Below are 25,598 nucleotides of genomic sequence, written 5' to 3' on the forward strand. Positions count from 1 at the left end.
ACTAGGTTAGCCATCCTTATTCTGTTTTCTCTAGTCATGTAGCACCAGTATTTTTGGCTTTCTACCGCATAGTGTGTTTATTTGTTTGTTTTTCTAAAAGACCATCTTTCCAGCAGTGAAATACTTCTTTAAATGCCTTTGTTTAGCAGGTTCAAGGTTTCTTTATTAGTACCCAACGGTAAATTTGCCATGTAGATGGCATAATTCAGCGTTCCAGAACAAGACATCACAGCAATATGGATTTAAAGGAAACTGAAATAAAATCCATTGAAACAAGTATCATCTAGTATTAAAATAGTATCAAAATACAAGAAACTCCTATGTCATCAAGTGCCTTTACATACACACACTCATCGACTCACTCCAAAGCTTAAAGTGCCGAGTGCATCGTCTTGCGCTCGCTTTGTTCAGTAGTGCAACAGCTGCAGATACTAAAGTATTTCAGTATTGTTTTGTTCTGCACCTAGAGGCAAACCAAAAGCCAGACTGAAGAAGCTGGAATTCACTATTTAAGGGATGGGAACAGTCCTGAGGAATTGAGCTGACTTACGCTGCAGCTGTGATGAGTAAAGAGCTGACAGGTTGAGCTAAGACTCACCTATAAGCTTACTAGCCAATTTGACGATTTGGGTTAGAGAGATTTTGTTCCTCAGAGAGAGGTTACCAAACCATGTCACAAGTGAAAAGGACAAAGTAGATTCAATCAAAGCCCAATCAAAGGTTTGATGATTTCCATGTTTACTTAAGCGTGATAGCAAGCTAACATTTGCTAATAAGCACTAAACACAAAGTGTAGCTGAGGCTGTTGGGAATATTATTACAGGGTGTCTGCAGGGTTTTAAAAAGTATTAAAAGTTAATTAAGTGATTAACTAGCCGTTGAACACAACTTGCTTGCAATTTTTAATAATATTTTAATATCGGCGTAATCCCTATTTCTTGTTTGGTAGCTCTCTCCAGTCCTACTGGCATGGGGGTAATGAGCGGGATACAACTTCTTTTGTTTTAATCTTATTTAATTAACACCAACAAGGCAAGACAGAGGACATCCAGCTACTCTGTTCACCAACTCCAGCACATATCAACCTGAGTTTGTTACACTCACACCTGTCTCTGCAGACAGCAGCAGGTAGTAACTAATGTTACTCTTACTCTCACTTGAGGCTAGGGGGACATTAAACAGCAACCTAAAGATACGGAAAAGAATAGAGATTTTTTTAAAAAGTCCTAGTGATATTACTGAGAAATGAATAATTACTATATGTAACAATTCAAAATAACTTAGTAAGTCCAAAATGATAACATGGAATGATTCCTGCTAAAATAACCCCAAAAATACAATGTGTACACTAACCACGGTTACACTTATATAGTAAATATTGATTTTAACGACCAGTCTCAAGAAGACCAACAATCTCAAGTACTACAACGCTGCTACGTAGAGATAAACAAGGAAGGAGCAGAGTAAGGAAAACATCAACATTAATTTCAATTCTGACATTGTACCTCAGTGCATAAATGACTTTAACTGAGAAAAAGTCCCTCTGATGAAAGTGCAGTTAACAACTGCTGCAGGAGGTAAAGTCTTCTCAAGAGTTGTGAGGTCAGAAAAGGTCTAACCAACAGAAATGACTGTTCTCCTTTTTTATTGCTTCATGTTCCTGACAGCCTCTTAAATCTTCCTGCTCAAGGAAAATACTGAAAAAAACTCATTATACTCATTTAGAATGATTCTTTAAAAAATAAATAAAAAAACTAACTCAGATAACCAGCCAAATGTAGATGATGAGGCATCACTCAAGGTTGTTAGCAGTGATGCAGTGTACAAAAGCAACAGTGTTGGTTTCTGTTCATCAGAAACATAGAGGCAGGAGGGTTTGTATTTTTGATTCACCAATTTGCCCTAGGGCCAAACTATTTTAAAGGGGGAAACTCAGTGTAGACTGGACAAAGATACCAATTTTTCTCAGCTGAAGGTAGCTTCAGTAGAACAAAATGCAAAGAAGGTTTAAAAAATGTTACAATTTAAGGACATTTTGTATTGCGAGTCATTATTTCTCCAGCTGACATCTCACTCTGCTCTAACAGTGCAATTCTAGGAAGCACATGAAATCTCTAGCTTTAATAGAAGCAGATGAGGCAGACTGAGTCAAATTGGGTACACACACACACACACACACACACACACACACACACACACACACACACACACACACAAAAAAGTAAATTACTTCATGGCAAAATAACTCCTGGAACACACTGAACATCACAGATTGATAAGTTACGTAAGAGTGTAAAAGAATCCGAGTGAAGATTTTTCCTTGAAAATATTCAGGTAATCTTCTCCATCTTCTCTTTGTTCAAAATTTTTTTTTTTCTTCTCAATCAGGGCCTGAATGCATGAGTCAGGCACAATCATGTCTTGCTGGAGGTTAACCTAAATCTCAGGGGGTTGATTTCAGTCTTTTCCCAGACTCTTGCAAATGTAGAGAATAAACATCTGGCTAATGTTTTGTCGGGTCATTTGCAGATGAAGTTGGTGCCGATGCAGTACGGAGTGAGTAAAGATAATGAGACAGCTCGTAAAAAGGTTAGAAATTATGTGCTAAAAAGCAATCTCGCTATGACACAAACACTTGCTCAGTTGCTGAATAGTAATAATGAATGACATGTAAATTAAGAAAGCTGTCTGATAGTCTTTAGTGTGTTAAACTAAGGCTGTATGAAAAAATCTTTGCTACATTAGCATGCAGCTTAAAAGAATATCTCTATTTCCACTTCATAAAGCTTCTGTTAGTTTTGTTATATTATTGGTGAAATATTCCTTACAGCATCGAATAAGCTTTCGCTTGAGCAAGATTCATTGCCACACACACTCATTTTTTTCGAAGACTTTGACATTTGCAATACATCCTGGCAGCTGTGCTTGTTTTATTATTAATATTTCAATTTATGTCTCAGGAAGATGGCTACGTCTTGATGCCCCTTTGTTCCGTAGTGTATTGTATTCTGTAAAGTGTAAGACACTTGAAATTTTAATGATCATCCAAGTTTTTTGGGCTGCCGTTATCGACAGTAAAAACTGTCAAGGTGACAAAGCAGGCGCGTACGATACCTGCTTTTATTTTATTTTTTAAATGTGGGCATATGCATAAGGAATGTCTGCAGTCTTCACATGCTTATGTGTGCTTGTGGCACAGGAGTGAAATTGTTTTGCAGCTCATTCATACATGAGGGAGAGGGGAGCCAGAGATCATTTTCAGTGCTCCACATGAAGGAGCATTAATCCAATTCAAACAGCTCCAAGGAGACGGACCCCAATAACTTATGGTTACTTAGGAATTTGTTTATGTTTGTAACAGCGCACGGAAAGATTAATAACCTCCACAATGTGAATTATACAACCCTTTCTGCAAGGAAACACAATAAGAAAACACCCAAGAAACTGATGTGTAGTGATAAATGAAAGGCAAATTAGCCAGTGGCACTGTATTTAATTACACATTACTTCTATCACAGCTTTAGTTATGCCCCTGATTTCCTCATGCTCCTCGATAGCCCCGGGCTTTGGTAAAACAGCTTCATCAGTTACATGAGCCAGCAGATTCATCAGTGACTCAGTCCACCAGGGCTGACATAAACACACAGCTTTGCTTCGCCCCAAGTAACTGGCTGCATGCTTGTTTCCTCCTCAAACACACTATGACACCTTAATTCACCTTTACCTTTCTTTCTCATCTCTCTGTTCTTGATTCTCAGTATTTTTTTCTGCATGTCATACACAAGACCCCTCTCAGTTCTGCTCAGCTGCAAAGATTAAATGGGCTCTCTATCGATTGCTCTTTTCTAATACACCGGCCTCTCCAAAGAAATACCAAAAGCATGTCATCACCCGGGCAGCAAGAAGGGGTTGGAGGGTGAAAAGGGAGGGAGACTTGTGTTCAAAGTCGGGGTTTATTTTTAACTTCATCTTTGCTCAACAAGATGAAAAGAGAGACCAGGGAGCATGTGAGCGAGGCTATGGTGCTGTCGAGGGAACGGGTAGGGGCTTTCCTGCAATCGAGCAGTGGCAGCACGCCTCTGGCGCCAAAACTAGCCAGGGTGTCATCCACCTTCCATCTGGTGTGAGACAGGGATGCAGAGAGAAAGAGAAGGGCGCTCCAAGATGCGCTGGAGGAGAGTACACTGGAGCCTAGCAACCCAGGTAGCTCACAAAGGAAGATGACGTGAAACAAACTCCCCCGAACTTACAAACCAAGGCCCTGAGCTTGGTGGCGAGGGTTTGAATGTCTGCCACAAGCTCTCCAGCACAGCTGTAGCCAAGCATAACTGGCAAGGCGGCTATGTGTGCAGAAACTAGCGGTGCCGAGTCACAGCAGTCGAGCAACAATGGCAAGAGCTGCTGCGATTCAGAATGCAAATGAACCCCATCCACAGCTGTAAGGATGGCTGTGGGCACAGCCAGGCGGAATCCAACTGCACACAAACAGACGGAAGTATGCAAACACATGCACAAAAACACACTTAAACACTGCGCACAGATTCACAAACGCGCACGCAGCAAACGGATTTACACAAGCTTGCAAATACACATATGCACATTCATGCTCACTCGCTCTCTCTCTCTCTCTCTCACACACACACACACACACACAATGATGCTTACTTTGCTGTACTTGCCAACGTCTTAGTGCACTGCACCATGCCTCCCTCCTTTTTTCCTCCTTCTCCCATTCCGTCCCTCAGGAGCTCCCTCCTAAGCAGGTGTTAGCTGATTTCTGTTCCCTCAGGTAATTCTGTTTTGTTCTTTGCAAGCAAGTACTACTGCTGTGAATTATCCTGACAGCACCTTACTCCTGGGCTCTGGCCCTCACCCCCCCTCCTCCTTCCCCTGACTCCTTTTCCTCCCTTTCCCTCCTCCCTGCGCCTCCATCCTTCCTCCCTGCCTGGATCTCATGCTTTCATCCTAACTCCTTTACTAACCCCCCTGTGGTGCAGGTATCGAGACCCCTGAACGAGCTGCCCAGTGGTCCTGAACAACACATCAGCCCACCCGCACACATAAACAAACACACATGCATGCTGAGCTGGACACACTTTAGAAATGTTCACTCAAACACGCATGCCAGAAAATATACACACATGGACACACAAATGCTTAGATGCAACCCAGGTGCTCTCGAAAGCACCGTATTCCAGCAGAGCACTCAGTTATTTGTGCATTCTTTGAGATTGAGTGTGTTGATGTGAAAATGTCGCTGCTCCCCTGTAGCCAAAATGTTCTTCCTTTTTGTTTTGCTGTTTGCAAAAGGCGCAGACAAAGAATGACTTATTTTAGATTGCTCATTACCATGGCGGCTTCAGACAGTGGCTAATTTCCCTCCATTCACTCATCACAATTAACTGGTCTTATTACTCTGTTTGAGTATATTACATATTTTGCATATTTCCACAGAAATGTGTTATTATCAGTGTGAAATGAATGGTGTTGGGTGGAATTAATAAGCTAAGTCAGTGGTGGTGCCGTAAAGGATTGTGCGCCCAGAAAAATATCTAAACAAAAGCTAAATGAGATCTTTTATTCAGCTCCACATTGACTCGAGATTTTGTTGGAAATTCACTGAATGCATCATCAGCACATCATCTTTTGTCTTTGATGGAAATTGCATGATTTCGGCTCTTTCACTGTAAGTTAATGTCCAGATGAACAGCAGCGGCGGTAATTCTCAAGCTCTCGTCAAACTCTGTTTTTTTCCCATTAGTGCTACTTTTCAAGTGTGTCATAAATGACCATTGGCAGCTCGTATCGCCTCGTCGTCCATTTCACACACATACTGCCCAACACTCAACTGACTTTTTGATGCCTCATTCTTTTTGACTCCACTTTACAGCCAATGGTCCTATCGAAAATAACTGCTCCCATGCTATTACACTCCTTTGTCTCCTGTCACTATCGCCCGGTAATTGCTGTTTTTATTGTACCCTCTTAGAGGCTCAAGTGTAAACTATAGGGTAAGCCTCGCCACTGTGCTGGAAGCTTAACCGCATGGCTGGAAATGTTTGTTCAGTCTCACAGCATTTGAAAGAGCTCCTATAAACAGGGAAAATACAGAACAGCAGAGCATATTCACAGTTTTATTACATGGATTTTTTTTTTTATTTTGACATTATACTATATTAAGCTGGTCCGCCCAAGAAAAATGACAGAATCATAAGTTTCAGAAAATGCCAGGAAACTGTCTTATTTGTGCAACTGCAATTTGTAACAGTTTTGAAGGCAATGACAAATGATGCAGCCCAGAATGTCAGATAAAGGGATACTTTACCACACAATGTGTCATATGACAGATTTTTACCGGCTCTAGTGCCGTTACTCCAACAACAGATTGTACTTCCTTGTTAGGACAAGAAAATTATGGAAGAGGATCCTGATAGAGCTGTCCTTTTCTCACATCTAAACTTGCACTAAACTGGGATCACTTGATAAAACGAGGCAAGGCTGATCAAATATAAACCAAAATTCTGTTACTGCATTGCCTATTTATTGCCCGAAACATTTTTAGACCCATATTTTAACTTACTGTTTAGTTGTAAAATGGGATTCCTTGTTATCAGCCAGCTGCCATATTGTTTCTAGGCAGGAATCTCACATTAAATCTCGCAGTGGGAGCGTTTATTGGTCTGTTGTGGTGCAGTGCATTCTGGTAGTTGTAGGTTTTCTATCTCTTGAGCATAAGCAAATGTAACAGCCATCACCAAATTATAAGACATTGGGCCCCTGGGCACAGATATGCAAAAGGCCCTACCACTTTCCCTACAAAGAAGCAAGAAACACAGACATTGTAGTGGCTTTGCCTTTTGTTTTCCTTTTTTTTCTTTAGTCGTTATGCATCTTTTGTTGTTTTGTGTCTCTTTGTAGTTCTTTTCTGTATCTTTGAGGACATTGTGTTAATTGCTGAGATGTTATTTTTTGTTGTAGTTTTGTATCTGTTTGTGTTTTTGTCTCTTTGTGGTCATTTTGTGTCACTGGGGTAATTTTGCAAAATTGTGGTTGTTTTGTGTATCTTTGTAGTCATTTTGTGTCTTTTTGTGGTTGTATTGCCATTTTTTGTAGTTATTATGAGTCTCTTTGCAGTTCCTTTGCATCTACTCGCAGTAATTTTTAGTCTATTCTAGGTCGGTAAGTGTCTTTTCAAGTAACACTGCAGTTTAAGGTGGTCCCCTGGCACTTTGGGCCCCTAGGCCTGTGCTTGGTAGACCCATTCAGTAATCCCTCCATGGCCCCAGTCCTTTTACTCTGCGTTCTCTGTTCATATGGCACCAATGTCAAAACTATTTGCATCTCTCTACTGCATAGACAGACTAGTTTTATGAAAAGATCTTAATTTCAGCAGCTGAAATATTACTTTAAGTGTTGTTCAGTTGGATTTTGCACATTGTCATATGTTATTATAGATACAGATCACATAAATATATTCCCATTAATGGTATCCTGTGGAGTTTTTGACCACTACTCACGATAGGGAGCAGTGCTTTGAAGAGCGGGTCCCTGTTGTGTTTGTGTTTTGTAGATTACTAGTCTTTGCACATGAACCCAAAACACATCCCTGCCAACAATTTAACAATATTAAACATTCAGTGCTGAAATGGCAACAAGAAATGCACCAGACGAAGGCAGGGAAGGAGAAAATTACTACCATGCAGACAGAGATGTAAACAATGCAGAGGTTTCAAAAACATGAGAAAAATGTCTTTGCAAATGTTCTCCGAGGAGGGAAATTAAATCAACAAGTTTGTTAGACCTCAAGGATATACAAATGCATTTGGGAGGAGACACTGCATGTAAACATAATTTTGTATGTAAACATCAAAAAGCCTGAAGAGTATTTTTAATATAATACAGATTTTTACTTTTCTTTTCATAATGTCTGGTTGAATGGACAACAATACAGTGATAATAGATACAGTCAGTGTCTAGTCATTGTTAGGGGGTGTGGTGGGTGAGGAGGTAAACAAATCTTTGCCCAATTCATGCTGGGACAGTGCAGTTTTTAAACTTACATAAGAGACACAGTTACATTTACTTGAGCTATAATGAATTAAAATAATAGTACCAGCACCCTACAGCCATTAACACAATGATGTAAGAGACTAGCATTATGTTTAGTGAATTCCATGCACATTTCAAGATTGTATAGCACAATGTTACAATTGCCATTAGCCTTTGTTTTGATGATGTGCAATAATGTTATCACGCAGGGATTTGCAGCCTCAACCACTACAGGTCTTTCAAGGCTCACAACTTGTTTCACCAGAGGCTTAACAATTTAGCACTGTTTGGAAAAGAGTTATATAATTTTGCAAAAGCCCAAAATCGTCTTTGCCAAACTCACTGGACTCCATTTAAAAAAGCAAATTTTGTGTGTCTACAGCCAGCATATTTTCACATCAACCTGGGTGATTTAAGGGTTTATATCAATGAAATCAGAGTTGGTGATTGATAAAACAGTGGAAAGATGAACCAAGATGCTTTCTGTGGATTTGATCTTGTTTCTGTTGACTTTGAATGCAGTGTGTTTTATGATCATAAAATTTCTGTTAATATAAATGGAGTTTGGTGGGTTTGATGATGGTGAGTTTGAGGCTGTTTCTGATTGAACAAAAGAAATCTTAGGTTTTATAAAGGTTGGTCTCTATAGAGACCCGTTCAATCAATTTGTCAGACACATAAATAATAACATTCTGAGCCTGTCAGTGGCAAAAACAAGCACTTGAGTGATTACATTACAGCCTGGCCGCTACTCTCACTCAGTACTGCACCAATTAAAAGAAAATGCTATACCCATTAGTCACTCCCATTAGTCGGTCAAACACATGAAAATAGAGTCCAGGTTGAAAAATGCCCTTCAACTCTGGATCTTTAAGTTTGTTTGATGTGCAGACAGCCACATAGCAACTCTTCAGAATGGTATGAATACTTGTTTTCCCGCTTTGTCGTAAAGGGATATGACATTTTGTTGGCATTCACATAACTACCAACTGTATCCATTAGACACTCTATGAGGTATTTTTGCAAATATTTCAGCCTCTCCATCCATTGTACCTTTACCTTGTTTTTTTATCATAACACTAAAATGTGAATTTACAACTCACACTTAGAGAGTGCCAGAGAAGGCACCATGTTGATATTTGTATTCTGTTCCTTTTTGCTGCTTATAAAGTACGTTATTGTCAGACGATGCTAGATGCAGAGCTACTTGGGGTGAATCAGTATTTAAAGCTTCTCTTATAAAACAGTGACAGCACTTGCCCACAAATCTGTCAAATTACCAGTGCACAGGGTGTATTTAGGGGAGTCTACAGGGCCTTGTGTAAAGCGGACGTGTGTGTGTGTGTACTCACTGGGAAAGGAAGTAACAGTTTAACTACTGTATTGATTTCACGAGTGCTAAGGGGTTTAGGCGTCAGTCCAAGGAAAATGGGGGGTAAAGGAAAGCGAAGTGGGGCTCGTCCCTGGTTTTAGCACGCTCGGCTTTTCTACCCGGCCACGCTTGATTCAATGGTAAAGATCTGTGGCTGCCCATTGAAGTTGTACAACTGCTGCATTGAGTACTGTATGGCTCCGTGCACTCTGCAGTGCTCTATTGATTGATGTGTGAAGAGGGATTAGCGGGTGGGAGGGAGGGAGTGGAGGAGAAGCTGGATGAGAGGGAGGGATGGGCAGAGCGAACCAGAGGCAGAATTGTGGATGCAGCATGTGTACAATAAAAAAAGGGGCAGATGTCACATCTTTGGTAAGGCCAAGTTTGACACCCGAGGGTTATGCCCTGCTTTTCTGTAAATGTTGATGGTTTTGACTCACTGCTGAGATCATGCTGTGGTAGCAGTTTTTTGTGTGTCATAATGGTTGGAATATGGGGGCCAGTAAGGCCAGCTAAATATATGACCTTGACAAACAGCTAAATGTCCAACTGATCCTCCTGACGCCATAAAGCTCAGACACACCACACCATCGTCAAAGAGTTGGTGGCGATGTTGGTCAACTGTTGAGTTGCCTCATGTTGCTCATGTTCTGTGCTGACGTGTGAGACAGTAACTCACCGTACCAGCAGGCAGCAGTATCCTGTATTCGTAATTCAAAAAGGGAAACCGGGAGACTGGCGGGACGGATTCAAGATGCTTGTTAGCCTATTAGCACATGAACAACATGAGCTACTGTTGAATGAACAAACGCTATTTATCATGCCCCAACAAGCAACTACAGAATTTATTACTAACCATTTCTGCTGAAGAGCTCAATGACTAAAACAAATAATCGTACATGGCCTTATGACTTTAGCCATATACAGCTTTCCTCACTTGTGTTAGCTAAACTGTCAATCAGAGTGCTTTTATTTACGAACTCCACTGTCCACTGTTCCACTGTCTCCACAGTCAATTCAACATGCTGAATATGCAGAAAAAAATGCAAAAACAAAGGCGACAGACACCCACCGACAGTCCAACATCAAGCGATGGCTGACAGTCGTCTTGGTGTGTCAGGGCTGTTATAACTTCTGCTCACCAGAGCAGCTAATGTCAAAACCAACCACAGGTCACGTAGACACTCATTTTATTCATTCCACCACATTCCTCCACCAGGACAAAAAATGTATTTGGTCTGAGAAAGGGGAAAAATGACTTTACCAAGCAGATTCAAAACAATTCATTCACCGTGACTTCTGACATTTCTTAGATTTCCTGTCAAGTGGAATCCTGCTGACATTCATTTTGCTTCACCAGAAATTGCGCCCTGCATATCCATCTTGTTGTGCTGTTTGAGCGCAGCATCCAGGTGGTTTCTCACTCCTGGCCCATCACTCTCTCCCTGCTCTCCCATTGCTCTGTCCCTGACAGGTGGTGCTGAGGGTGGAAGGAGCCAGAAGGGGAGTCAGGGATTTCATCAATAGGGAGTGGAATGAGTAGTGGAGTGAAGGAGAAGAGGGGAAGGAGGAGGAGGGCAAGAAGATGGGGCTTCAGAGGGGTGGACATGAGGTTGGATTTGGGCCGTCTAGAGTTAATGGGATCAGACGAGGAAGAGAAAGGGATATCTGTGCCAGTTAATGTTTAATCCTCCACCCCCAACCCCTTGTCTCCTGCCTTGGGCTCCTGGCATCTGATAATCCTTGGGCTGCCTCTCTTCATCATCAAGGTGTCGGAGGGAAGTGCCTCTGTAAATATTTAATTGGCTGCAGCATGCCGGTGTTAATTATGCGGGTGTGTCTTTCCATTGCTTTGCTCTCTGCCCCCGTGTTACAGACTGTGTCCTCGCACTTTCTTTGCCGTTTCACCGCTGCTTCTCTTTCTGCTACTATCAACACCACATTATTATCACCACTGCTGCTACAACTACATCTACTATTGCTGCTACTACACAACATCCTGTAATTCCATATTCTACTACAGCTTTACCTCGTTCTCAGTGACTTTCTTCTCTTTAGGACCTCAGCTCACCCTGGCTATCTATTTTCACCTCTCCCTTCTAACCTTGTGCAATGCCTCTCTCTTTTGCCTTTCAATTTCAAAACCACGGCAGCCTCCGTTAAAACGGATTATTGTTATGGGTTTCATTATAGCCTCCGCTGTTATCCGTCTTGACGCCAATCATGCTTTCAGAAGTAGCTTTGCCTCCTTTCTGTGTTTATTTGATCGTCAAGGGCAACGCGAAATAGATGAACAGTACAAAGACAGCCTTGCAAGGACTACGCAGGCTAAAGTTGTACAGCTCAATAGAGCTCTACTCATAAGTGTCTGCCAGTAGCAAGTGCAATTACAAACAGGCGCATGTAAAAGTCAAGAGAATACAAATCACATAATAGATGTCTCATGGGTACTGAGCAAGCAGCCTTGCAACGCTGCAAAAGACACAATGCAGGAGAGTAGAGAGACAAAAACACTGGACCACAAGAGGAGGGAATTATGCGAATGCCTTCCTATGGGCCAGCAATAGATAAAGCGTTATCCAAAGATGAGAAAAAAAGATCTGTGCTTTTGCAGGGTGTACATTGCAGCAGCTGAACTGATTGACAAAGACCTCCCGTATAGGTGAATTAATGGTTGGCTGGCCCAATGTTTTCCTGTGTGTAATCCCTCAGGCGTGTCCATAAAATTTTATTCTCTTAAAAATGCCAGACAAGTCTAGACCCGAGGCTCAATACCATGTGCAGACAAAAGCTTGACGGGGGTCGTTTGGACAGAGTACAAGTGTGTTTGTACATGTATGGTATGGAAATGTGGGCTCCTTTTGTGTGCCAAAACAGCAGGTCATAGCAAGGACAACAGATACCAGTGGCCATTACGGACTGTATCTGCTGTAAACAACAGTGAGCAGGGAAATTTAATATGCCCGTGTCCACCTCAACACCAGGGCCCGATGCAGTGCTCACCAACTACACTGGTGGTTATTTATCATTTCTCAGCTTGGTTGTGTTTTTATATAAGCTCAGGATTTTCTCTCTCATATACAAAACCATTTTTGTTTGAGAAAAGTATTGCACTAAAGCAATAAAGACAAAAAGTGTTCCTTCGGAATTCACACTGTTGCATTTCCGCATTTAGAGTCTGCAGGGTAGTCGGTGGTTTAAGCTTCCCCGTTGGCAGGCACACCCGTGTTACTAGAGTGTCAATGGGCAAGACTCCTGAATCCCCCTGGTGGGTGCAGTTCATCGGCCTGCATGCTGAGCCCCAGGAGGGAGCAGAGAAAAAGCAGAATTTGAGATAGGGATCAATAAAGCCAAAAGTAGCTCAGGAATTGAAAGTGATGTCTGACTCTTCTGTTTTGGCCATGAAACAGCACACTGCTGGTTGCTCTCTGGGCTCATTATTGTTCTGTTTGATCTTTTGTGTTTGGCCAGCAACATTTGAATTTATTGCCTGAAAGGGATAAATCACGATGATTACATCAAAGGGTTTGAGACACATGCAGTCATTCAGCCAGATGATGTTTACGACCAGCACCCCTGCTCTCCCATTAATGAGATGCTGCAGATGCGCACTTCATATTCCTTTATCTGTAGAAGCAATAACCATTATAGTGTTAAATTTGATTTGATTGCTTTAGCCAATTTTGACAACGGAAGACTGCTGTGTAGCATTCTTGACGGAAAATCAAGCACTCAGAATCTCATCTAGCATTAAAATTTTTACCAAACAAGTGATCATTATCAGACAATGACAAATTTTCTTTAAAATAGTAAACAAAAAAGTATCAACAAACTAAGAAATTGTCCTGCTAATCACTCTGGCAGCATGGCAATGTTGGTCAGTTAGTCCACCAATTTTGTCCAGACTAAAATATGTAATATTTCCATGACTTTTTGGCACAGATGTCCATGATACACAAAGCACAAATCCTTGTGACCTCAGTGATCCCTTAGCTTTTCATCTCGCGCATGCATGACATTTGTGGTTATGGGTAAAATATCCCCTGACTCTTCATCTTGTGCCATCATCAGGCTAAATTTTTAATTTGTCCAATATCCTACACTGATGACTTTTCTATAAGCTTTAGTTGTACTTTCTATCAAGTGCAAAGCATCAGAGGTGAGGACTCAAGTCAGACAATTTGGACTCACGTAAGTCTCAAGTCACAAATTGATGACTTTACTGCAAGTTGACTAGTACTAGTATGCTGCACATCAATTCAATTCCCTTAATTTTCTGAATCAACTAAAATTAAGACTGTTTACTTCCAGCAGGTCAACATTTAATTCTCCAGATCCACTTAGTTTGAGCCAATCTGACAGCATCCAATGAAGCTGCAGGGGAGAACCATAAAGAACTACTGTTGTGTTGAGAAAAAAAGACACCAAAATCAATATAATTTGCATAGAAAAACTATACACAGTGGTCAGCAACAAAAAAATGCAATATGAAAAATGTATAGTACTCAAAACTCAAAGTTTAGGACTTGGGACTTGCCTCAGGACTTATCGGTGTTGACATAGGACTTGATTCAGGACTTCCCTGTCTAGAATCGGGATTTAACAGCAAAACAATGTCTTGGTCCCACCTCTGCTATGTAGCAAATGTTAGCAAGCTAACATGTTGAAGTAAGATGGTGAACATTACAATACTAAACATCATCTTAACATTGTTATTAACAGCATCTTTTTACAAAAAAACACTGCAGTACAGTCTTGCTTTGACACTTTTAGTCTTGTTATTCAAGACACCCAATCGATTTATTCTTATGCACCTTTGCACCTCGCGTATAGGCTACATTTTTGAGGTTGTAAGACGTTTCGCAAGTCGCTTTGGCTCATCATATCAGGAGTTTAAATTCGAGAGTGGAGTCACAGCAATGGTAACACAAAAAGAGATTTTTCTTTCCATTATCTGTGCATGTTTTCATGACTGTCTCAGTTTATTGTCAAACTTAGCTATAATCAGCAGCCAGTTCCAGGCATATAGCCAGTTTACAATCCTGAGGGTTTGGGTTATATGCATTGTGGTCTGCTTTCTATTTTCAAAATTGGTGCCAAAACAACGTAGTCCAGCTGTAAAGCAAATATTTTTACACAATAGCTTCTTACGTGATGCTTTGCTAGAAAAGTGAAAAGAGAAGCATGAATGCCAGCTTTTGTCTCAGTGGACAGAGGTTGTCTCCCATTTCTCAAAGACACGCTGGGCCTGTTTGTTTTAGACAAGCTGTTGATTTTCACATCATTTTCACTTCTAATGAATACTTCTACCTATGCCATGGTCAAAGCAACACTTCACTGTGCACTGAGCATTCAGAGTGACTGAGAAAGGTCAGTAGGGGTTAAACAGTAGTGGGTGTGTGTGTAAATCAGGAAGAGTGGTGCAAGATATCACTGTGTGTTTCTCTGTGTGTATTTCGACTTTGTGTATCTAGATCAAGTCACATTTGTAATTTCCACGAGGAAAGTTAAGTAAATCTTTGTTTGGATTGTTGTCACAATAAACTCGGTCAACGCTGCTTGTTTGGCTCATCGATGAGTGTGTTTGCATATGTGTGTGTGAAATCAGTGCATGTGTGATTGGTCCTGTGATGCAGTGCGTGTGAGAAGAAATGTGAGGCTGAGTGTGCTGACCTGGTTATCGTGTTGTGCTGCGTCTGGGAGTGGAGGCAGGGTGATACAGGTTTTAGAATGCGAGGTGCCAATCGAGCTGTGAAAATGGGAATTGAGTAGGGAAATGGGAATTGCTCCCCGCTGGTTTGTAACCTTCGCAATGTTGTTTGGAGCATTCGGCATATGCATTCATCATTCATTCAATCAAAATGTGTGCGTGCGTGTGTGTCCCACTGGTTACATTATGTGATCGAGAGCGTCTTTTCTCTACGTGTGTGTCTGTAATTGCGTATGTGGGGTAGTGTGTATTTGTGACAGCATGTCACTCCCGTCTCTGAGCCCCAAGCCTTGGAACTGAATTGAATTAACCTAAATAAAGTCTAGTGTGTAGAGTACAGAGCACTTGAAATGGAACAGCTGAGGGCTTGAGCTGAGGACTGTCTCAGTCGAAGACAGGAAGCATGAGCACAGCAATGCTATGCAACATCACTCTGTATAAAAACCACAGATAAACGAAAGCTTGTGACAGTTTTTGAACATTGGACACAATAGCTAATGTGTTACGCCCCTCCCCAAGGGTTTCAGAGAGCAGAGAGAGAGAGAGAGACGGAGCCAGTTCTGGGATCCTTGGCCGGCCTAGATAGCACAGCGGCAGCGGCAGCGGCAGCGGCAGCACCCATTAATGCGATTACAGCTTTTAGTGGGAGATTTTCAGGGCCAGTTTTCTTTTGAGGCGTCATTAGTTTGTCCTCCTTTCTTGTTCTGCATCGGTATGTCAGCAAACAAATGCACACATTCACACAAATGAGCAACAGACGGCTCAATACTGTAACTACTTAAACTCAACCATGAGCAACACATGCACTGGTGCACACATATAATCATGCACACACGAATACATGAATACATAATCACAAAGGAAGCTTATGTTTAGTTTGGCATATCTACACAGATATGCCAAACCACACCACCTTCACAAACTCACACAGGAAAGTACGAGCATGATGAGTCTTTATTCAAGAGATGATTAATTATTATTTAGTGTAGTTGGCACATCTCTGGACTTTTTGCTATGCAGTTTGAAAACCTTTTGATTAGCAATCCATGATGTGCATGATAATTCTGAAGCCTCTCTCATTATTCTTTGTAATCAAACCCTGATTCCTCAAAGACCCTTTCTTTAATTTAAAACCCAACATTTCCTGTCCGTTTAGTGCTGCACTGCCGTCATTTTGGGTCTTATCTCCCAGCAGATTCTCACTCAGCATGCTTAACATGTCTTTGACTTTGTGCGGCTATTTAACAAACCTTGAGGTGCTTCTAAGCTCCACACTGCACCGGTTTCGTTTCATAAAGTCACCATTTATTAAACCTCAAGGCTAGACCACAGCAAAAGCCTATTGGAGATATTGAGGTCATTTTGCAGGCAGAGGGAGAAAGAGATTGTTGGAGATGGGGGGGGGGCACAAGCTGAGGTAGCCGGTGTCATGCTGCTATTTGGCAGAGTTTAGATGGAGAGGGCCAGGTTTCGTACCAGGGAGCAGCCAGCCTCAGTGGGCAATATCACTGGCAGCATATAAGATCTTTGGTTATCTTTGTTTGCAGTCCAAGCAAGTTCACATAAAGGACTTCAAACTGTTTTAAAGTGATTTTCTCACCTGAGTGTCTGAAACACATCTCAGAGATGCCAAGTTTGTACTTCCACTTCTGCTAATGGCTCTCAGTGTGTGTGTCTGTTCTTGTGGGTGTTTGTGCTTTTGTAAGCATGTGCCTCTGTTCTCCGAGTGTGTCTGTGTGTGTGTATTGGTAGGCAGGATGAGCATCCCTTCTGTTACCGTTGCTGTCCCTTCATTTCACGCTCCGGCAGCTCCGCGTGAATCCTCTTCCCCTGGCTCATTATCAGTGCTGTTCAATGAACGCGCATCCCACCAGAATGCAGGGTAAAACCAAATCATTATTCAAGTATGGGGGTCAGTGCAGACGTTGTGACTCTTTTGTTTAGTATATTTATTACTTTCCCTTCAGAAATAAGTAGGCAGGATGCCGAGCACATCCCCGCCCCAGCCTGATTCGGCGAAGTAGTCGATTTCTGAGCACCTAACCTGAGATTGATGAACACCAGTGGAGCGTCTGGTGCCATTATTGGATGCTCATTGGTCTCTTCTCTCATTTTTCTTGGCAGCGTCCAGCGTGCACGGAGGAGAATTCGGACACCTGCCGGACAACATTACAGTGTTGGAAGGAGAAAGCGTCACTTTGAGGTAACACTTGATCCTACACCTGCACCTACTAATTACATGAAAAACATGTTTGTGTTTCCCCCCACCTGTCATTTTGATGTAATTGCCAATTCTCTGTCACAAAACTTCAATTAGGCATCCTGTACCGTGCCATATTTTCCAGTTCTGTCTATCTTATAGCTGATTAAATGATGCTACAGATGTCGCTGGCATCCTCCCGTCTGTCTGCAATCACCTTTTACATAGATGTGATAATAATGATGCACAGGTCTGCTCGGTGGGTGGACCTCCTCTGCTGCCAGCCCCACCTGCCTAACTGTGAGTGATAAAGTAGAAATCACAGTTTTCCCCGGCTCCCAACCAAGCAGAAAAACAGCCAACTTGCTTTTTTTCCCCTCGCGTGGATGTGACCTGGCTTGGCAGTACATTCAGCAGCCCAAAAAGTCCAAGTCAACATTACTTCCATCACTTTTAAGCCTACACCTCTTCAGATCTGTGAACAAATTCCACTCTTAGTTCCTTTTTTTTTTCTCCTAAAAGAAGAGCGGGCCTTCCACTTCAATTACATATTTCATTCCGAAGCCAAACACGATTCTATCAATATGTGTCAACATCAACAAGTCTCTGGAACTTGAAACTCTGGAAATCAGAGTCAGGATGCTGATAATGTCATCAAGACACGGAGCCTGAAGATGCTTTGACGCTGCGAAGACGTCAAAGCTATAGAATTTATCTGCGTGTTTTCGTACCAAAAAACTTTAACCTGAATGCACCTGGGTGGTAAAATTTGTGCTTTCAATGTCAACTTCTATTCCTGAGCAGCAGTTTGGTATCAGCAAAGCTGTGCAGCAGTGTCACGTTACGAGCGTCTTTTTCTTGTGTCCGTTTCAGTGTCGCCAGCTTTCATGCCATTCACCATAACAGAACACTCTTACATTATTCAAGACTGCTCTCAATCTGGAGATCGTGCTCAAGACCACCTTTTGAAGGAACTCAACCACATTTTTACTAAGTTTTGTCTTAGTCTCAGCAAAAAAAAAGACTTGGAATTCGATTTCAAGACCACAACTGTGGGGATATCACTAAATTGCCTGTGCAAAAAAAGAGTGATGAACAAAGATGGTTATATGGACTTCAGCTCCTTCGTGTCTGTATTTGTTTGCTCATAGAAAACAAAGGACGCTTCCCACACATAATATTCACATCTGCAACGCCTTTTGATGATTTTATCAAGACATTTCTCAGCAGCACCCTTACATATACACACACTGGACAGACACACACACACACACACACAATATGGCAATAAAATAGGTAAATGAAGAGGAATGAATTTGTTATCACTGGGTGTTTTTTATGGGCATGTGAATCTCTCACATCGGTTTGAGTGCCTAAGGTTGCATGTTCCACATTTTATTGAAAGTGTGTCCTGCAGAGTGGGACTGGCACTGGCCTGGTCTTGACTTGTTTCAACCCCTCAAAGGACTTGTCTCAGCCTTGATACACTCTGGTTTTGGTCAACCTTGTTCTCTATTATGGTGATCGGGACTAAAACACTGCATAAAACATACAACACTGCTTGTGGCTCCTCTACGTGTTGCACAAGTCTTCATGTTTTATCAGAACAACTAAAGTCTGCGTTTCCCTCCAAGAGTGTCTTATATGAATATTTTTAAAGATGAAACACTGTCCAGTTACTCAAAAGAAAAAAAACACAAAGATTGGAGATTTTTTCATAGCAGAAATATGTTTCCCTGCTTTGCTCTTGTTAACCATGTCACAACTCAGGCTTGTGTTTGGAGGTCCCCTGCTTTAAAACATACGCAAAGGTGCTCCACATATTATTTTGGAAGTTTCACAGTACAAAACACAGCCTTTATAGCTTCTAGCTAGAAATGTGGTGGCATATTTTATAATCAGATGTATAAGTTTAGTCTGCACTGAATGGCCAATAGCCGACAAACAGAAGACTAAACAGCTTTATAAATAAACTCTATTTTCATGTAAAATCACTTTTGCCCAAGTGGCACAAATACTTGTGTTATGCTTGAGACAATGCTGTTGTGTTGGCTTTGATGCGGGCCATTAAGAAGAGGCACATTTGATGCTATTATGGTGCTCATTTCCTTTGGGCCTGCAGTCCTGTAGCAACATCATCAGTGGAGAAGTGATTAATTTTAAAAATAGATTAACAGAGTGTTTGTAAACAGATAATGAATTTTTATGGTGGGATTTCTTTAAGTATTGTCACTTTATAGAAACCCACCAGCCACGAACAGAATCTTAATCATTTTTTTTTCCTTTTTTGTTTTTTTCTTTTATTTTCAAAACTGTTTTGAATGGTTTCATCCTCATGTCATGTGTCCACCTGAACGTGAGTCCAGTGCCTTTTAGCCTATTTGTTGAAGACTTCCAAACTTCCTCAGCACTGAGGCTTTTATGCGTTGTGGTGTCACTGCCGCTGACTTGGCAGGTGATCTAAGATCTACCTCAACAGTGATATTTATCCAGGTCATATCAATTAAACATGAGGACTACAAAGGCATGGCCTCATAGTGAGCTGAAGCTGGGTAAGGACATCTAGTGGTCAAGACAAGAACTGAAGTTACACCTTTGGATCATGGTCCTTGTTTTGAGGTGTGCCACATCCTTTGAAGGAAAAAAAAATCTAGTGATTCACTATGCTTTAATCACTAGCACCATTATCATTTACTCTCTCATACTTTCCTTATGTCCACATTTGTTTTCATTCATTGCCATTAACTTTAATCTCGACTTTACAGACAGTTTTAGGCGAACGGCCAGTCAGCATTCACCTGGACTTGAATTGTATCTTGGACTGCATTTATTTTCAATTTTACAGACAAAACAACTCCTAAGAGAATAATGTTATTCAACTATTTCTCATGCAGCCATTTAATCAAAAGTTTTCTGTAACTGATCACAGACATTTTTTTATAATTTGACCCATTTTCTCTACCTGTGTAAAAGGAGTGATGGAGAATCATTAGTGCTGGGTTACCCAAGAGGTTACAGACAGATAAATAACAGAAAAATAAATAAATTAGTGGAGTACATAACTAATGCAGATGCTTACATACAGTACAGGGTACAAGAGGTCCCTGAATGGTTTGATTAGGAAAAAAATATGTGAATCATCTGCTATAACCTTTGCAGTCACTGTATTTTTCACCTAAATGACTACCTATGGGAGAAACATAATCAGTAACATTCGCCACCATCATAATAAGTTGTTCTGATACCACTATTGGTATGTGTACATGGCTCTGCAGCAGATAAGCAGGCCTTTTCTGTGTATGTGCTGTTTTTTTTATTGTTTTTTGGTGTGACATTCAATGCCACGGAGAGGCCGGAAAACAGGTTAGTAAACAGTACAAAGCAACACAGAGACCAGTGAAAACTTTAAAATGGTTTTCTCTTTTTATATATCTCTTACTTATTCAGTCTCTCTTTCAAACTCAGTGCAGACAAATTTGGATCAATCTTTGAGTGCTGCTTGGAAGGCTGGCTTTTATATGTAATGGAAAAGGTTGCAGTCACTATTAATACTCAAATTTATTCAGTGTTTTTACTGGTGTTGTTCACCACGACCATTTGTTTTGCAGAAGAAGACACCTCTAATTACACATAGGTCTCAGTAAAAAGTGTAACATTTCTAGCTGGGAAATGTTTCAACCAGCTGCATTCTGCAATCCTCCCCTCTTGATCTTACACATCTTTGAAGTAGTTTCACACCCGTATGAAACATTAGTTTTTTAGGAAATCAATTCTTCTTTTTGCCTCTAAGAGAGTAACATAGGCAAACTGTTGCACTGTGCAGTCACTGGCAACTGTTGTTTGAGAGCAGCAAAGATAAATTTATTGCTGACAAATGGAGTATTGTTATTTTTTAGCAAAATGCCAGCGATATGGCCATTATTTTTTCTTACCAGTTTAGGGTTTTACCTTAGCCATGCCATAAAAAGGATTCGTAAAATACAGCTGTTATTTTTTGTTTGTTTGTTTTTATGCAATGCCATCCAATTGGTACTTGGTATTAGCCCTGATACAAGTTCAAGTATTGGTGTATAATTGTTATCAGAAAAGAAAAAAAAGGTACTGGAACACCTCTAATAAAAGCACTAGAAAAGGGAAGATATGTGGAATATTTTGGGTGAATGGTGTTCCAGTAAACTTCAAGAGACTTGTGCAATCTATTTTTAAGTTGCATTAAATCCTGCCCGGTGCGCTCAACACGACAACTCTTTATGTTGGTTTTTCCTTTGATATGTCACCCTGCTGTATATCTGCACAGATGATGAATGTAATGATAAAATCACTCCTCAGCAGTATTTAATATCAACCCTTAACATAATGTCAAACAGGCGTCTCACCTGTTAATCACTTCCTGGCTTATCGCAGATGTCGGATTGACGAGGAGGTGACCCACAAGGCCTGGCTGAACCGTTCTAACATCCTGTTCACGGGGACAGACAAGTGGTCGCTGGATAAGCGCGTTACGCTGGCAAACAGCAACAACAGTGACTTCTCCATCCACATCGACAAGGTGCAAGTAACCGACGAGGGACCCTACACTTGCACCTTCCAAGCCAATAACAAGCCCCGCATCGCTCATGTCTACCTCATTGTCCAAGGTGAGCAGCTGAGTTGAGACAGAACAGGAAGCTGTAATAAATGTTTACTGTTTCCATTATAAGTGCTGGCTCATTTCCCTGATATATCCAGAGCCTGCAGATTTGATTGCCACCGCGGCTGCACAAAAAAAGATATCCGTGCAGCAATGTTACTGTAAGCAGCCTTGGATAAAAACTAAATGGCTTAATTATGCATTTCGTCATTCATCCAAGCGCAGTGCCGTCTTTTGGGTGTGAAAGAGGTTTGACATCAGGGGAAGCAATTAAGATTCTCTATGGTTACTTGTCAGTGTTTCTTTTGTGTTAATTCAGGCTTCAATTTATGATAGAAAACTGTATTTAATGTTTTCATGATGTTTGACTGTTTAAGGTTGGTATTTATCTTTATTTTAAATTGCAAGCTCAGTTGGCTGATGTGTGTATGTGTGCAGGTGACAGATAACCACAAAGACAGTTTCAATGAGAAGGCCAAGTTCAAGCACATTTTTTACGACCATGCGACAAGTTCAGGTTGCTTGTCTGTATAAACTAAACGTTAGGCAGATCAGATGGATGAGACTGAGCGTGTGTAGTAGATGAGGTACACAGGGGCTGCTGTCCAACGACTAAATAACTGACAGCGCAGGACTACGACTGGCGCTCAGTCATCAAGTCAGCGGCTAAGTGAGTGAGAGTCTGACTGATCCTGAGTGACATTAGTGCAGAACTGCCCAGAGGATGGATCTCAGACCTTTCACTACACGTGTCAATTTTTATGCATGTTGTGGACTGTGTGTTGTGCAGACTGCAGTTGTACATCACCAGCAGAAAAAAAACTTTTAACAGGATATATGAGGTACATTCTGCTGGGAACAAAAGCGCAAGGCCTGGCTCACAGGTGCGGAGACAATGTCAGCTGCTTACTAACAGAGTTTTTCCATCGCACTGCAGCCAAACAAACACTCTTGTCTGCAGGGTGCAAGGCTTGGCACAGATGACCATATATACCTATTTCCAAGTCGCCTGCAATTCCAGCCCTAGCTTGATATCACACAAAATAATTACACCCTCAAGTCAGTGCATCAAGCGGGAGCAGCTTCACCGCCACTCCAATCTGTGCTTTATCGCTCCAAGTGTTCAACTCCACCAAGATAGAGAAAAATAGAATCCCTGGTATATGTTGTGCAAAAAAAAAGCAATCTGAGGGCCAAGCTCATTAAAAGCAATGATAATGGGCCATTTAAATTCAAGGGCCATCTTGTTATCAAACTAACTACATGCACAGCGCTCCAACTCTTGGTGAGTTCGGAGCAAAGCGGTGTTCAGGAGTGGTCATTCACCTGAAAAGTAAAAATTCTGACTACCACTTCTACCAGTGTTCTTCTTTTCTTTAAATATCAAATTGGATTAGATGTCAAGCGAAGGAGATTTTAATGCCCATTTGCAGCAATTTAGAATTCAGTACATTTTAAATAGACGGTCAAGCGTATGGCTGCACATTTTAGTAAGCACTCAGGCACAGATCATTAATCAGCTGATTGCCTCTCTGTCTGAGGTGCAGGGATTTGCATCATATTTTAAACACCTTAACAGGCTGTAATCAATAATTTATGGAAGAAAAAAAGGGGGATTTTGAGGTCATATTTTAATAGCCTGATCTTGTTTTTCAGTGCCGGCCAGAATCGTCAACATCTCAAAAAATGTGTCGGTGAACGAAGGGGAGAATGTAAACCTCTACTGTCTGGCAGTGGGTCGGCCTGAGCCCACCGTCACCTGGAAAGACCAGAAATGTAAGCCACCCCTTCTTGTTTGCTTGTCTTCAGATCCGGAGACCTCTTGTTCACAGCTTCACCTTTATCTCCCTGCCGTCACATTCATCCCTAACCCTGTTCCACCTTTTGTATCGTCTTTTTATCCCCCCCCTTCTGTCCCCTCCTAAAGGCTTATCAGCATTCAGCCCATGTCCACATCTTTATCCCACATACCTGTGCCATCACTCTTAAACCCAGCTGTTTAGTCTGTCCCCATCTTAAATTCATTCTCTTCGAATTTTCCCTGCGTCCCAATGTTTTGTCCCAAATAACTGCACATTATACGTAATTATCCCCAGCGCACCACCTGTAATCATCAGCATCTGTCTTCATCCACCCTGTCAACCAGCATCGGGGTGCCAGCCTACACTAACAGCCACTTCTGGCATTAAATCGGCTATTTTTAGCTCCCATCATTGTGTGGAATCAAAACTAGTTCAGAGCGGTCAGACTGCACGAGTTGATAGATGAAGTCAAATCCATTTTGATTTGCGCAGTGTTTATTCCCTATCTGTTCCCATCTTTGTCACCACTAATGTCCAAAGTCAGGCAAATAACCACTACATGGCCTCTAGAGATTGTCTGGTTTTATTAGCACTGTAATGGCAGTGCTGTGTCATCTGTTTGGCACATAAAGAAAATTGCTATGTACTGAATATACCATTGCGCTATGACTCGATATTTGTAAATGTATTTTACTGCAGTAATTGTCAGCATTTAAGCAAAAAATTCTAGTCTCTTTTAACATTCAGTTTTCTAATACAGTGCTTTCCCTATCAGTTGGGCTAAAATAAATTACAATAAATTGCATATTGCATGAGCTCCGTGACCTTTTTGGTTTGTTGTGTGTGATTTGGGCATGTGTGTGTGCCAGAGTATCTCAGATTGAACTTTCGAATAAGACAGACGAGGTAGATATAACAGAACGAGGATTATTATTTTGACTTTTCTGTTTTGAAAGTCAAATAATGACCTCTTTGTGAGGCTGGTGTTGCATCAGTGTCACAGAATTCATGTTTAAAGCGTATTCATCGTGCAGCAGTATTGGCTGAGTTGCTTGACTAGAGCAGCAGCAACACAGATCAAATGCAGCACCGAGACAGCAGTAATAAATAGGTCAGCGTGTACAACTGCTCAACATGCTGTAATTATACTGTTATGCAAAAGCACAACCTATACTGTACTGCTGTACTAACAGACAGCTTTGGGCTCGCTCAGAGGTCTGTTCCTCCTCCTCCTCTCTCCCTTGTTTGTCCCTGGGTTTAGCCTGCTGTGCATCCAATGTCCTTCTCTGCACAGTTTGTGAACCTACACAAAACCTCAAGCAGGGACAGGCACTTAGTGATCACAGACGCCCAAAAATATAGAAGAATAGAAGAGCATGTACAAACACACACCTGCAGCAAGCACACACACACAGCTTACATCACATACTCTGTGCGGTTGTCCTCACTTGCAAGCCTACAGCATTTCTCCTCTGTCAGCAATAATCCTCCCTCACTAGCCGCCCCCTTACCATCTCACACCGCCCTCCCCTCCCCTCCTCTCCTCTCCTCCCTCTCTCCCCCAATAACCCCTCAGCTTGCAGAGAAAGAGATAGGGGCCGCATTGCTATTCCGTGGGAGTCTGTGCAACCAAGCCATCAGTTGCCGGAGACCAGGGGCGGCGGAGAGGGGGGGGGGGTTGGACTAGCCCAAAGAAACAGCAAGAAGCTGCCAGCCATCTGTCCCCATTACTCAGAGACTGCATATAAACTGCAGGGAGGGAGGATGAGGAGAAATGTGTACGTGGAGGAAAGAGCATGTGTGCGTCTGGTGGTAGGACAGGAGGAGGTGCACCA

General features: G+C 41.6%; 1 protein-coding gene and 1 long non-coding RNA gene across 3 annotated transcripts in view; one reads left to right on the plus strand and one right to left on the minus strand.

Moving 5' to 3' along the window:
* The window catches only part of LOC148188249 (uncharacterized), a 158,244-nt gene that overhangs the window by 109,531 nt on the left and 23,115 nt on the right, over positions 1 to 25,598 (minus strand). The window lies entirely within an intron of this gene.
* iglon5 (IgLON family member 5) overlaps positions 1 to 25,598 on the plus strand; it is a 118,550-nt gene that overhangs the window by 72,917 nt on the left and 20,035 nt on the right. Inside the window, exons 2-4 of the mRNA XM_042490323.2 lie at positions 17,256 to 17,334; positions 21,736 to 21,968; positions 23,618 to 23,737. Of these exons, the coding sequence (XP_042346257.1) occupies positions 17,256 to 17,334; positions 21,736 to 21,968; positions 23,618 to 23,737 (432 nt within the window). The remainder of the gene's footprint in view (positions 1 to 17,255; positions 17,335 to 21,735; positions 21,969 to 23,617; positions 23,738 to 25,598) is intronic.

Source organism: Plectropomus leopardus, chromosome 11, assembly GCF_026936395.1.
Source record: "Plectropomus leopardus strain MGB_pleo_1.0 chromosome 11, ASM2693639v1, whole genome shotgun sequence".
Classification (NCBI taxonomy): Eukaryota; Metazoa; Chordata; class Actinopteri; order Perciformes; family Serranidae; genus Plectropomus; species Plectropomus leopardus.